The sequence below is a fragment of the Amphiura filiformis genome, chromosome 5 (genome assembly GCF_039555335.1).
Source record: "Amphiura filiformis chromosome 5, Afil_fr2py, whole genome shotgun sequence".
Taxonomy (NCBI): domain Eukaryota; kingdom Metazoa; phylum Echinodermata; class Ophiuroidea; order Amphilepidida; family Amphiuridae; genus Amphiura; species Amphiura filiformis.
Genome location: NC_092632.1, coordinates 8,007,518 through 8,023,242, shown reverse-complemented (window position 1 = coordinate 8,023,242; position 15,725 = coordinate 8,007,518). Strand labels below are relative to the sequence as shown.

The following is a 15,725-nucleotide window of genomic DNA, read 5'->3' as shown; positions in this document are numbered from 1 at the left end:
TTACTAGTGTGTTAGGCCCTGTATCCATAGGCTGTTCCCTTGTGGCGTGTGCCCTTGTTCCGTGTTTATCGTAAGCCATAGCTATCAGAATTTGAGTGGGCCCAGTCGACTGGGAAATTTCTCGGTTGTCCGGATAAAATACGAGCGAATGGCTGTTTTAACCAATCAGCGCAAATAACCCACTCGTTCTTATTTTAGTTCACTCGCACGACCAGAGAAGATGTAAAGAAGGAGATAGATCCAGCTATCCTCAAACAAAATATGTGTGTTGCCGCTCATTCAAAAGCAATCACGCTATTTAGGTTTAACAATAAAATACAACAAAAGGGTTCGAACCCATGACGGGTGTGATACACAAGTTGCTGCTTACTGGTTTTAGGGAAAGGTCAGTGTCTGTATACCATCAATACCATGCATGCAGATCCTAACATCCAGTTTATTTCAAATAAAATATGACCGAAGTTCCATGGCAAATAATAATTTTGCACGTTTGGTTACGCTTTCAACCTCTACGATTTATGATATAGACTATTTTCAATTATCAAAATATCTTTATTAGGTTTGCAGGAAATGACAGGAAAATACATTAAAACAATAAAATATAGATGATCAAAAATCATCCCGTTTCTAACAAAATCCTAAAACACTCTCCTAAATAATTAATATATATTCCAAAATGGGCGGATTTTTTTGGAATCTTTACAAAACTACATTTCTTTCTTATAGTATCCACGTGCGGTATCCCTGCAGAGCAACATCAGGTTCTCAACACACACGTGTCATACTTTCAAGGAATTATCTATAGAAACATTGGATATGGTTTCAATTCTGGAGTGAAAATTAATCAACCGTAGTCGGCAAGGCACATCACATCAAAGGCTACTTTCAAGTAGATGTGTAACTACTTGAGAATAAAGGACTATGAATAGGTGCGACAGGATAACCTACGGGATTATCTCAAGGATATAATTCCGTTCTTCCTCCTTCTTTTTCAACTTTCCTGGCACGACATACTCACTAAATCGGACAGCCCATTTTTAGCCTTTGTTTCACTCGACCGGGATAAGAAGCGTGGCATGTCCACGTGATTAGCCCGGTCGTAGAGTACAGAATATACTGGCTCCCAATACGACCGGGCTGCTAGTTCTGATATCATCTAATAACCAGACAAAGAAAAATACACATGCCTCACATCATGGAGGTATATAAATAAATGGAGAATGATCGCCAGAATTCTAATCTCCTAAGTGGGGATTATCCCGTTACCTCTATTCAATGAGTCACCAAACTTGAATTGACCAGCCACTTCAGCCAAGCTATTGATCTCCACGATGGTTATGAGCCTCTACCATGGTTCATTGATTATCACTCCCAAAATTTCCTCATAGGAATTGACCCTACATTGACCCGTACCGGAAGCCTTGTAAAAGAGACTGTATTATGACGTCAGCTAGTCAATCAGATGTTCAAAGTCACCAGTTTTGATAGCTTATAGTTTCAATGTATGATCGTGCGAAAACCCGAAGAAATTCGGATGTTCTGTTCTCAAGTTATGAAACTGTTTTCTACACTAGTTGTGCCGTAACTTGACAAATATACTTAGTTTTCATGTTCATATATTAAGCTTTTAAGGGGGTCTGAGGAGTTCAAATATAGTGCAAATGAAAGCAAAACGTTTTTACCTTCCGATTGTGAAAAAAAATTATGTTGGGCCAATTTGGGCCATTTGAGTTACTGAGCGAGCAAAATTTACCAGAAGTACTTCGGAATTCAAGCAAAAGTGATGATCAGACAATCTTTTCTAGAGAGAAATTGATATACGGAATGTATAGGCCCTACATACTTTGTTTAAACAGTTTCTCATAGTTTAGTGTATGATAACCGTGATTTTAGTTGAAGCTTCGGGTCAAATTGAATGAATGCCATGACGGATATGTCATGTTATTGTTTTTAAACTTTTAATTCTGTATTGTCATGAAATCGTATAGGCCGCCTAAATCATCGTCATTAAACTTCTCATTTTATAATAAATAATTATCAGTATTTAGGCCTAAATGATTATATTAATATTATTAGGGGCTATCATTTTCTTTGGAGGAGGGGTCCAAATATACGGGGGGTCATAACTTTTTGGGGAAAAAAAGTCATAGGCCTAATTCAATTTTTCATGACCAAAATGTAGGAAGTCACAAGATGACAAAAGACTGATTTCTTGATGCAATTTAACTGAGACTAGTATACCTAAACCTAGGTATACTAGTCTCAGAATTTAAGCACTCAATATTTGTAGGTGATGTGTTATTACAGTGATAAATTTGAGCTGGGAGAGTTATACAACCCTGTTCCACTTCCTTGAATAACGGTATCGTTAATCCCTGTCTGTTTATAGTGGCCGTATACGGAATGAATATACTGCAATATCCATCGATATCGAAGGATATCAGTTCCGTATAATATGTGCGGCAAATAGCGCTATTGGTCTGTTTATAGTGGCGACCAATACCGTATAAGATGTACTTATACTCTAAATACCGGATAATCTGGCTCACTATAAACACGCTCTATGTTTTCTTACGAAACACATTCTAGATGTCATTGTTGGTATTATATAAATAGGAACGACTAGAAATTTAAAAGTACAGGAATTATGGAGTAGACTTAAGGGCTGGGGTATGAACGTTTGGACAGTATTTATTTTGGGACATTAGAGCACATCAGACATATCGAATTGCATTCTGAATACGAAGAATGTCATTCTGATATCAAATAATTTTGATTTTTGAAATTCGCAATTTAATACACATTTTATGGCAAATCATTAAAATTGATATTTTTGATATTTAACAGTACTTGAAGTAAACTTTATAAATCTGATGATTTATACTTAAAGTGTATGTAGGTGGGATGAAAAGCCGACGATCAATTGAAAATTTTGACCTTTCGTATTGAAGATATGGATTTTTTTTCCCCAAAACACCAAAAAAAATTAGGTCTTTTTGGGAAAAAAATCCATATCTTCAATTATGACAGTACATGTAATATTGGTATTTTATAACATTTATCAGCTTACATTGAAGTGAAACCTGATAGATAATATATTATGCTTCCCATCACTTTGATTTTATTGTTAAAATATTTCTCATAATGACAGACATCAACAGAATATATTAGTCGTTTAAAATTGAGGCTAACTCAACCAGAAAATCTCAAATATGACTTCAACCCCTACGGTGCCACCGCTTACGATGGCGCCTGGATTATTGCTTTGATGTTACATGAAGCAGTTCTCGTTCTTGAAGAAAGAAATGCTAGTAAACGGCTAGAGGATTTCACATATGATGATTCAGAAATGAGAGATTTGTTTTTTAAACTTCTTGCAGATGTTCAATTTGAAGGCGTATCCGTAAGTTGAATTGCTATATTTTCTTGATTTGCACGATCGATGACACGTAAAAATATCGAATATATTAGCTTCTTGTGAGACAACCTGCTGACGAAACATTTCCCTGCTAACTGTGCGCAGATCTATAGATTTGGACAATATACACCCAATCCAACGTTTTATTTCGAAGGATAAAGGTCAACATAAACTTAACTACATTCAACATGAATAAAAATGGTTTCATACCAAGTGTTGTTTATGATACAAACTTAGGGTTTGTTTTGCAGCAAGTTTCTTTGAAATACGAAGTAATACTTGTATGAAAGAAACTTACTAAAAACACCTCTTTTCAGAGCCATTTAAGACAAGATTCATTCTACATGATTGGAAACTAATAGTTCTGCGCCTCCAACATGTTAGAGTAAACGAAAGCTTGGTTGAAAAGCCTGAGAACACAGTTATACTGTGCTGAGAAAGCTTTTATATAAATTGGCAAACGCGACATACTTGTGTAACAGTGACGGATCTATAAAAGATGCATGGCTGCAATTATATAAAATACAGTTACTAAAAATGTGTTTTTTATGTAATATGAACCCATTTAGACCAAAAAGTATTTGCGCCAATATGGTGTCTTAATTTTACTAACGGCGTCATTTTGGACACAATATTGGCGGCCATCTTTAATTGAAACATGCAAAGGTGTATTCATGGTGACCAAATACATTTCAGGTTTGCGATATTTACATATTGATATAATGCATTTTGATTGAAATTCTACTTCTGGCAGCCATTTTAGACAACATATTGGCGGCCATCTTGAATTTCAAATATGCAAACTGGTAGAAAAGTGTTCCCTGTCAACGGATTCATACATCCCATACATTTAGCTAAAAAGTCGCAAAAATAGGCAGAAATGATGGCCATTTTGAATTTAGCCCCACCTTTTGCTGCAGTGAAAAAATGGCGCAAATACTTTTTTTAAATTTAAATGGATTCATATCACATAAAAATCACATTTTTAGCAACTTCAGTAGCAAAAATGCCAGCAGCGCCATAAATTTCGACATTAGGTTCTGGACTATTAATAATTAGTATTTTTTGTTATATCAATCATACAAACTTAACGGTATAACTATTATAAACCGTATAGAATGAATAAGAAATTGTAATTTTGTAAAACCAATATTTGTCATTCATTGCCAATTCTGGCAATCGATTATGTGTAAAAAATGAGAAAAAATAAGACATCACTTTAATAGTATTTCGATAATGGCTATTGATTAAGAAAGTTAAATCAGGTTAATGGAATTAATTGACCTTGAACATTAATTTTTTGTACTTTACATACACCTTATCAAATGCAAATAGAGTGATATGAAGGATGCTGCTATATTTTCTTAAATTTGTGATTCAGGGACCCATAAGCTTTATCAATGGAGATCGAATCGGGATAATACAACTTGAGCAGTTACAAAGTAAGATGTGGTACCACAAACAAACATGTTGGTAAAGGTTTGTCATACCCAGAATTACAGGGGCCTAAATACATCAACACAAAAGCAAATCCTGCAGGGCAACTGCGTCTCTTTTATTCTTTCTGTACAATCATCGTCGTTAAAATGTTAAAGATAATTATGAAAAGAACAGCTAAAGATGATGATGAAGAAAAGGTGAAAAAGAAGCAAAAATAATAAGAAGAAAGAAAGAAGAAGAAGCTAATTACATTGTCCAACTTGTGGCTGTGATTATTGTATATATTTTCTACTATACTATTCTAATTCTTTTTGTATTTGTCTTTCTATGAGTGGGGTGGATGGGCAAGGATGGAATTTGGGCTTGCCTGGTATACATGTGCATAATAATACATTTTGATTTTGTAGTTGGTTGTTTGGAAGGTTGGACTCGACATGCCAACGATTGCTATGTGTTTATGGAGTCGCCATTGACATGGATAGATGCAGAAGGTGAATGTGGCAAGTTTGGAGCACACTTGGCGGGTTTTAGAGAACCCGGCGACGTCGTCAACTTAATTGAATCGATCTGGCCTGAAAAATCAAATTCATTATACTGGTAAGTATAATTATTTCATATTTAAAATCTTATTCAGTGATCCCAGCGAAAGTGTATAAATTACTGAAAAGTGAAGGATAAATCATAAAAATGAAAAATTGGCAAAAATCCGAGGAAAACAACAATATTGACAAAGTTGAAGTCCTGTTCAAATACATGCAACTAAAACTAATTTCTCTACTTAGGTAGAGAAATTACACATTCAAAAAGACTCATTTTGTCTTTAACTTTCGATTAACCACTATAGCAAACCATGTTAGCACATCTATAACACTAAAAAAGGTGCCAAAATGAGCAAATCACTGAATAGGGCTTAAGTCATGTTAGTTAAATATATAAGATCTGACGTTGTCGTAAAGAGGGTGTTTTTGAGCATTTTAAGAATTCGCCATGCAGTAAAGAGACAAAACGTCACTAATCGCTTTTGCCACAGCGTAGTACCCTTTAATTTGATCAATCAAACAGACACATAACGCTCTGATTTCAGGCTATGCATTGGTCAATTATGATAAGGATAATGAACTGAGTGAATGTATTAGTTAAGATAATCGCACGCCACATAGAGTTATTGTTTGGGCACTTTGGGCGCACTACAATTTAACCATGGCAAATGTAACTTGTCCTCACAATCAATATTTCTTCTCATTTAGATTTTAAGTTTCTGGTATTTTAAGGGTGATTAATGGGTGCCCATTCTTTCTAATTATGCAAGAAGCAACTCTTTTAAGGATTCTAAACCGTCGTCTTTCAATGAAAATATAATACTACGCTGATATAATGATATGCCTTCCGCTGTGAGATAATGCCACAATGCTTTTTTGCCTTTAGTAGTAAGGTTGTGGTGTCAATCGCATAAGAATGTATGAAATACTTATTATGAATATGATCAGGAAAGATCCTCCTTTAATTGATTTCAACCTATCTCCATTGCATCAATTAATTTTAATTTAATTAATTAAATTTAATTATTTAATTATTCAGGTTGTTGCATGATGGTCGGCTGCAGTGCGGACTCTGTCTGCGGGCTGTCTTAGAAGCCTGCCGACATTGCTGCACTGCGGCCGGCCAGCACAGATGCGCTTCCTTGGTGTGTTCATATATGATGTTATTTGTTAAATCCATGGTATGTAATTCTTTTGTATGTATTTCATTTGTATTTTGATGTATTTTGTTTGACCCCTGGGCCAGACTGGAAATTTGTGTGGACCACTGAGTTTATAACAAAAAAAAAATAAGATCTAATAAAATAATACAAAATAAATAAATCTATTTGGGCGTAAGAACATCCTTTTTAAATATATCAGCTCACGCTCACGGGTAGTTCTGACCTTGGGCTGCATAGTGAGCAAAAATGTGCCGATATTTAGACATAATTTCTTTTATAACATGATGAATATTTTGTAACGATGTCTTGTTGTGATTTGAAAATATGGATGTTTGGTTTATTTGGGTTCATAAAATATAATTTCATAGCTTTAATTAGAACACAACTTGTTATTTATAAATCCCATTGTGAAGCTGAAATAATGCCATAATTAGTACTTTAACACCATAATGTAAAGCATTTGTATCAAAATGTGTCAATAAACTTTTTTTATTAACATATAGGATTGGTCTGCTGCAAAACCAGATGAAGTGGATTTGGAGTGATGCTAATATGACTGTGGAAGGGACATGGATTCCAACCGGAAGCTCTGTAAAAGAAAACTCTGGACTATATTGTGTGGCAATGAATAGAGACGGCACATATCACGCAATGAATTGCAGTGCGTCACTGTCATATATCTGCATAACTCAGATAGGTAATACTTTGCAAAATATGAAGCACTTCATAACAGTAACTCAAATTGTTTTTGGTTTTAGTTAAATATTTTAAAGTCAATCACAGCTCGTTGAAAGCATTATTTTATGTCATCATTTTTTTTTGTTACTCAGAGTTGACCCATCAGATTGTTGGTTATCATGATATTCGCAAGGACGAACTTCGCTGGGTATCGAGTCTGATGTGGCAAGGTGAATCAATTAATTGAAATAATTAGCATTACAGTTTGTCTCTATTGGTAATCCATATATGGAAAGATTTTAACTTTTGATCTCAATACAAAAATATTAACCTCCGTAATTTTCAGCTGTTGCTACTACAGCCTTCGTCAGCGGAATGACCTAATCATTACGTCACACTTCAAGAGTGTACGATCGGGTCATTCCGCTGACGAAGGCTATAGTAGCAACAGCTGGGGTACATGTTTTTGTATTGAGATCAAGAGTTAAAATCTTTCTATATAATTGAAATAATGTTGTCTTCTTTTACTACCACATCTGTTTTGTTAATGATTAAGATTTACTAGGTTAATTTCAGGACATGTGAATGGCGAATGTGATGGCAAGAGTTAGTCATATTTTCCAGTCTTTACCATTTAACTAATACCTTGCTCTTATAGAAAATGAGTCAAGGAAACCAATATAATTATGAGAAAAGTAATGTACATGTGGCGGAAATAATACCCTTGATATCAAGCCTTTATAGATATCATTACCATTCCTGTGTCAGCTTGATTTGTTTCAGTATTTGAGAGCAAATACTGTTAGGTCATATTGCCCTGCATCCGTCTTTACAGAAGAAAATCCAGTTGAAAGATTGGACGGGTCTTCGTCGCCTTCTCGTTCCGAATTGTTTATCATTCTATTCTTCTTCCAAATCCTCTCCCCTACCTCTCTTTCTAATAATTTTAGACAATGAAGTGCCATTGGACCATACGCCAGAAATCATTATCACCTACAAGAGAGTCCAAAGTGGAATCCCATCTTACATTTTCTTCATCATGTGCGCTATGGCTATCTCAGGAGGCATCTTGGCACTATCTTTTCTGTCATTCAACGTCAAATTTCGTCAACAAAAGTACATAACCTATATCCTTACATTAATAGCTAAAGGGTTAAAAAAATAACTCCCCCCTAAAATTACAAAAATTTCTTTGCATAACTTGACATACATTTCGTTGATTTGAAAAATTTAAAACCTTCGTTTTTCTACCCTCCCAACGTTCTTTCGTCAAAAAAGCGTTTTGTTTTGGCCAAAAATAATCACATTTTCTAAAAACGATGCTTTTAGAAAAAGCTGCACTTTTCAACATCCTCATTTATGTCAATGTTAGCTGCAAAGAATCATTATTTTGCACTATGTGATGGTTGCATATCGAAAAAGTTTTGTACATTACATGTATGGGATGTTGAAAAAACCCGTACATGTCAATGCATATCGAAAAAGTTTTGTACATTACATGTATGGGATGTTGAAAAGTGCAACTGTTTTTAAAGCATTATTTTTGAAAAAATGTGATTATTTTTTCCAATACAAAAAGATTGTTTAAAAGAAAGAACTTTAGTAGGTAGCAAAAAGATGCCTCTATTCACACATTTAAAACATTTTCAAATCAACAAAATGAATGTCAAGTTATGCAAAGAAATATTTGTAACTTCTAAATTGATTTTGCTATTTTTGAAACACCGGCTCAATAAAATCTTCTAGAAAAAACCCGTACATGTCAATGAATCGTTGTTTTATACTGCAAGATGATTGCTTGGGTGACTGGGTAATCGCATACATAAAAAACAAAGAAAACAAAGAAAAACCCATTAAATAAATCAAAACATTGATATCGAGTTTTGTACATTAAATGTATAGGATGTGGAAAAGTGCAACTTTTTCTGTAAGCATCATTTTTGGAAAATGTGATTATTTTTGGCTAAAACAAAAAGATTTTTTAAAAAAAGAAATTTGAGAAGGTAGAAAAATGATCACTTTATTCACAGATTTTTAAAGTTTTCAAATCAACAAAATGTATGTCAAGTTATGCAAAGAAATGTTTTGTAATTTTAGGGGGGAGTTATTTTTTGTGAACCCTTCTTTCCAGTAGCAGAAAAGTAATTTATTTTTTCTATTGTATATTGTTTGAATTAATTTATACAATCATTTGTAGTTTAGGAAAAACAATCTGCTATAAGATTAAAAAAATAGTTAACATAACAATAGTCACAACATCCCCTCAATATTTGATTACCATCCCATTGATGATTCCATTATACGTTCGTAGGAATGTAAAAATGTCCAGTCCAAACCTGAATAATGTCATCATTGCGGGCAGTATTCTAATCTATTGCTGGGTTGGTGTTAGTGGTATTGATAACACACTCGTATCTGATTGGGCGTTTTCTTTGGCATGCCAGGTAAGTGAACATCCGTAGAAAAATGTTATATTTATGTACATGTGCTGAAAAAAACCCATTTAACGTGTGTGGGCATAACGTGTCATGTCTCGTAAAAAAGCACTGTATACGTTTCCTGGTTACAGTGTTGTGTTAACTTGTAGCAATTCATGGACTTAAACGAATGAGTAAAACACTTAAAAAAAGGGTTTTTTTTATTGTTTATTGGTATTGTAATCAAACTGATCTAGCAGTCACTGGTTTATTTAAAATCTGATATACATTCTTCTTGCGCTTAAAAGAGTATTTCGTGATCCTAGCATCCTCTTTTCATGACATACGGTATTTCATTGAATATTCACTAAAAAATTTCCCGAAATTTCAATTGAGTCCGATTTTGCGTTTGCGAATTATGCATGATTATGTGTATTGCATTTCTCTACAGACAATGTGTTGTATTACACCAGAACGTAGGCATAATTCATATTTCACGATTGCTAAACGAATTAATCTGCAAGATTTTTTTTGTACATAAGTAAACATTATGTAGCCAGAGGTTTCCAGTGGTTTTGAGAAAATTGGGGGATGATGCTGTGGATCACGAAACGACCATTTAATTTATCTATTGACTGGCCGATTGACTGAGTGTTGATTGGTAGGTTTGCTCCATACTAACGCTACCATTTATCATAATTGTTTTATTAACTACCGGTGCATATACGAGTCGTAAGTGTGAGCTCAATAGTTTATTTCATAGTCAACGTTTTCCATAACTAATCTTCACCTTTTCTGTCATATCCTAGATACGAATGTGGCTACTGTCTATTGGCTTTGTGTTAGCATTTGGTGCTATGTTCAGCAAAACATGGAGAGTGTATCGCGTTGCTACTTTCAAGAAACCTAAGCGAAGGGTAATAACATTGACCATAGTACTTACTTTAGTATAAATACTGATTTATAACTACTTTAGCAGAACCAAAGGCAGAGCTTTTGGAATGGTCCACGTATATCAGACAAATGTTGTTGTGGATTTTTGAATACCGAAGTCAGTTCGTAATATTCCTTTTCCGTGGGTTTTCACCTCTACCTGGTTTCCCATTTTCGCTTGGTTATTTCTAATTCAGCATTGTGAAATTATTTTCTGGGTTTATAGGATGAACAATATTCAATATTCACCCAAAGCAGCCAGCGCACACATTAAAACGATGAATGAATAGTGCATCTGGTTGGAAAAAAAAAAAAAAAATTGGTATACTAAATAGCACATAGCTATAACCAACTGAGCAACAGAGGCACGCTGGAGTATAGCGGAAAATTAAAATCTATCTGCTCGAATGATGCTTGTCACATCACTTGGGGATGAAATTATTATACATCGTATTTGATGCACAAATTAATTTTTACCCAGATCAGTATCAGTAAAGATCAAAAAGTGTTAATTCTGCATTATGTAAACTACATGTATTCTGCTAGTTGTGTGGTACTTCATTTTTAATAAAATACCGTGATGTGTTGAATATTGATATTAACTTCTTGTTTTCGTAGATAATCACAGATCAGCAATTGCTTCTTCTTGTTACCATCCTATTTGTCATCGATGTGATCATCTTGACATTGTGGCAAGTTATTAGTCCTTGGTATATAGCCACAGATCAAGGTTTTGAAAGGGTGAGTACTTGGTAATTTCATTTGCCTCACGAAAGTCAATTATAATATACACACATAAAGGATAATCGAAATTAGCTGGTAGAGATCCGCAGATATCAGGTTCGACGCTCCATTCTCAAATATCATAATGTCATTCGGTCTCTCACAATATTAAATAACTTATTTATTTCTTCAAGGACGATCAACAAGTGGCAAATCAGAAGCTCTTACCTTACGTTGATTATTGTACATGTTCCTGGATAACGTACTGGTTTATAGCGTTATGTGGGTTCAAAGGATTGCTACTTATCTTTGGAATGTTCTTAGCATGGGAAACAAGGAAAGTGAGTACTAATACATGTGATTAGATTGCGATACATGTGATTGTGATTCGATTGCAGTAGACAACGTTGACATGCAGATGATACGACACGACAAGGGATAATATATAGAATGGGTAGCAAAGGCATATCATTTTCATGGCAGAATCATTTATACAACTCATCCGGACTAATATTTTTCTTTAAAAAACCTCACAAAACTACAAAAACACTTCACAAAGCCAAGGTATTAGTATGCATTCTCCCTGTGTATGTCAGGTGTCGCTGTGTAGCGCTGTTGTGGTGTTCATAAGAGTACGCCATCTCACTCGATCAGATGCCAAGTGCGTTGCACCTTGCATTCGTTGGTTAGAAACCAGCTTCACGTCATTAGTCTAAGATGTTGGTGGACGCCCCCTTCCTCGTTGACCTTCCGTAGCCCCTTGCAAAATTTATTTTTCTACACCTCCATGTTTCCTGACAATATGGCCAAAGTACTGCAGCTTTCTCTCCATTATAGGAATCATACATTTTCTCTTCTGTGCTACCAGTTCTTCAGCGAGCACTATGTCAAAAGAGCTGTCTTCAAGTACTTCATGGACGTTTTGTCTGTAGAGGTCACATCTATTTCAAAAGCTCGACGATAATTGTAATGACATAGAAATTCGTATAATGAAATAAAACACAGACCAGCAACACAAATATTCCAAAATTACATGACAATGATAAATTAATATTATTGTTTATATTTTAGATAATGCCTTTCTTGATGATTTCAGGTTCAAATTAGTGCTCTTAATGATAGCAAGCTAATTGGAATCAGCGTATACAACGTGGTAATACTATGTATAATTGGTGGAGCTATTAGTCTTATTATTGACGATCCATCTACACTCTACATATTTGTAGCGAGTATAGTTTTGTTTTGTACAACTCTTACATTACTTACTATCTTTATACCTAAGGTAAGTTCCTTAAAACATTAATAAACAACGAAATTAGTATCTGGCTTAGTTGGCCTTGGACGCAGTACATTTTTAGCCAAACATAATAGCACAATATAACACAACACAAAATAACACGTAACATAAATAACATAACACATAATACTGACACACATAAAACATTACATAACATACCATAACATAAACAAACAGCATAGCACATAACATAACATAACATTACATTACATTACATTACATTATATTACATTACATTACATTACATAACACAACATAACACACCATAACATAAACAAACATAGCATATCATATAACATAATATAACATAACACAATACGACACGACAGGTAATATGACATAACATAACATAACATAACATAACATAACATAACATAACATAACATAACATAACTTAACACAACACATAACTTTGGCAAATAAAATATAAGCATAAAATCAATAACATAAATGGGACGAGTATGAATATACAGTAAATTCACATTTTGGAATGAGTCATGTTTTCAAAATAAATGTTGATGTTTATCGAGTCACCATCTTACAGTAACTGTCATTTATAAACTTGTTGTATCTCAATGTGTTCATTGATATAGATCATTTCCGTTTATAAGTATCCTGAAGGACAGCCAGTATCGACTATGAAAAGTGTCTCAGCACCCTCGATATCTTCCTCACGAGATACCAAGGAACTGTCGGATTCTAATTCAAATGTGGAAAACGTTATGTTGAGGAAACGAATTATCCAGGTAGTCATATTCTCTTGCATTGAATTTCTTGAAAAATCATATCTTGTCGTGATTTCTACATATTAACGAACCGAAGATGACAAAGTAGGTAATGGTGCCTCCAACGGACGAGGTACAAAACACACCATGGATCAAAGGATGATACAAGAGGATACCTAGAATATATAAAAATAGAAAGATTCGAGCCAGGTATACCCAACTTGGTGTGGGAACAAGACAAAGACAAGATAAAAACTAATGCAGTATGTAAACCATGATGGTGTACACTGTTACTGCACTAGTAAAAATCCAAAACCACAGGGATAGTAGACAAAGTTAAACAAGAATACAACCGACGTTTCGAGCAGATAAACAGACCTTCCTCAGGGACAAACAACAAAAAATATTTACAGCAAATAATTGAATCTAGTTACAAGTGGATAGCAAGCATAAAAATTAATCAAATCATTGCAAATAATTAAACCAAGGTAGCAAGCAAAATATCATAGAGTCAAAAATGTAGCGTCTCTACAGAAAGAGAGCTGGCTTGATACGCTTCGTCGAACCGAAGATGACTACAATTACCATCTCTTTCTATTATGTTATTTATGGCATTCACAGCCGCTTTTGCCATGATCGCTACCTTGGATCGCCAACTTACCCACGCTCCGTGAATCGCGTGATCAGGATTTATAGGGACGGTTTATTGTAATCTCGTATTCGGCTGTATGTACAACAAATTATTTTATTTTATAAGCTTGTTTGTTTGTTTACCTAGGTTGTTCCGTTAAGGACACACACTTGGGTCCATATAAAACCAATGCGTAAATACACCACATTACGCGTTGTTTTCTATAGAGTTTCAGTTATGGCATGGCAGGGCAAGTGTTAACACAGCTACCCAAGCAGGCTGGGGTTAAAATAATACTTAGTCGCCGAAACAAAGAATGAGCAACTCGGCAGGCAATTTAAGGATAACGTTTGAAGAAATCCTTTTGTGTATTATTTAGAATGACGTGTTTGATTTAAGGTTCAAAATTAGGGTATTGGGGTTAATGGTTAGGATTTTGGATAATGTTAAGTTTCGGATTAGGGTTAGAAATAGGGTCCTAGGAATTCGGGTATTGATTCCAGAAGAGGGATAAGATTAGGAATGTCATATATAAAATGCATTTTTATAACAACCATAACAACTGTGAGAGAGGGCTCCATCATCATACAATGTGGTATAAGACAACATGTCAGAAACTATGAGAAAAAAAGACATTTTCTCGGTATATAGCAACACGTAATTAGCTAGGCTAGATTGGCCTATAAAAATCATGGTAGCCCTTGCATAACTCAAACTTAATCGAAGTAAGAAACCAGAAGAACATACATATTCAAGGCCATTCCAGTCAGGAGCTTAAAAGGGCATTTCATGATCCACAGCCTCATCTCTCACTTTTCCCAACAAAAGTTGATTTTTTTAGAACTGATAACCTCTGGCTACATAATGTTTATGTACAAAATATTTCTTGCAGATTAATTTGTTTAGCAAAAATATCGTCAGTGGCTTATGGAGCAGTGTAATACACATAATCCCGCAAACGCAAAATCGGAATCAACTGAAATTTTGGGAATGACCTTTTTTCGTGGATATCTACTGAAAAATGTCATAAAAAGAGGATGCTAGGATCACGAAATAATCCTTTAAAGTATTGACCTTTTCATCACGTATGATTATAATCGCTCTGGTTTTTTCCTGATAAATCGTATGCCTTCAGCGCGTCCAGTGTTACATATCAATATAATTTTAATATTTTGTCTTGATTTACATTTTTTCAGCTGGAAGACGCATTAAGAAAAGCTCTCGGAGAAGGAAGTACAGGCGACATTAACCTTACTATGACGTCAGACTAAGACATCGAAAAAAGAAATAACATCACAGGACGCATCATAAAGTTGTTTCAAATAGTGGTGTAATTGACATTTGAACCCCATGCTTTGACTTCGAGATTTGATTACAACACGTTTACAAGGGTTATTCAACCATTTACAAAGATAATATTTTTAAACGGAGCTTTATTTCACGCAAAATGCGGTAAAAAATGCTGCAATTGATGATCAGCATGATAACTTTAGGATACATTTTTAAAGATATTTCAAACTTTCAAAGGCAATGATATACGAGGGGTGGTCAATAAGTTAATAATAATAATTAATAACATTTATCAAGCATTTATCAAGCGCAAAATACAAAGGTTTCTAAGCGCTAACTACAACTTACACTACAACTTAAACTACTACAAAATGACATGAACATGATAAGCAGAACAAGGTATGTTACTTTGTTCGTAGAACAAGGTATGTTACTTTGTCGCACGTAATGAATCTGATCTCATTTGAAAGC

The 15,725-nt window shown here is 34.5% G+C and overlaps 1 protein-coding gene across 1 annotated transcript in view; it reads left to right on the top strand.

The window, feature by feature from the left end:
* LOC140151766 (gamma-aminobutyric acid type B receptor subunit 1-like) overlaps positions 1 to 15,235 on the top strand; it is a 30,982-nt gene extending 15,747 nt beyond the window's left edge. The window contains exons 7-18 of the mRNA XM_072174101.1: positions 3,152 to 3,403; positions 4,800 to 4,860; positions 5,266 to 5,349; positions 7,391 to 7,468; positions 8,189 to 8,354; positions 9,550 to 9,682; positions 10,465 to 10,572; positions 11,207 to 11,329; positions 11,506 to 11,652; positions 12,408 to 12,593; positions 13,202 to 13,354; positions 15,161 to 15,235. Of these exons, the coding sequence (XP_072030202.1) occupies positions 3,152 to 3,403; positions 4,800 to 4,860; positions 5,266 to 5,349; positions 7,391 to 7,468; positions 8,189 to 8,354; positions 9,550 to 9,682; positions 10,465 to 10,572; positions 11,207 to 11,329; positions 11,506 to 11,652; positions 12,408 to 12,593; positions 13,202 to 13,354; positions 15,161 to 15,235 (1,566 nt within the window). The remainder of the gene's footprint in view (positions 1 to 3,151; positions 3,404 to 4,799; positions 4,861 to 5,265; positions 5,350 to 7,390; positions 7,469 to 8,188; positions 8,355 to 9,549; positions 9,683 to 10,464; positions 10,573 to 11,206; positions 11,330 to 11,505; positions 11,653 to 12,407; positions 12,594 to 13,201; positions 13,355 to 15,160) is intronic.
* Positions 15,236 to 15,725: the final 490 nt, after the last annotated feature.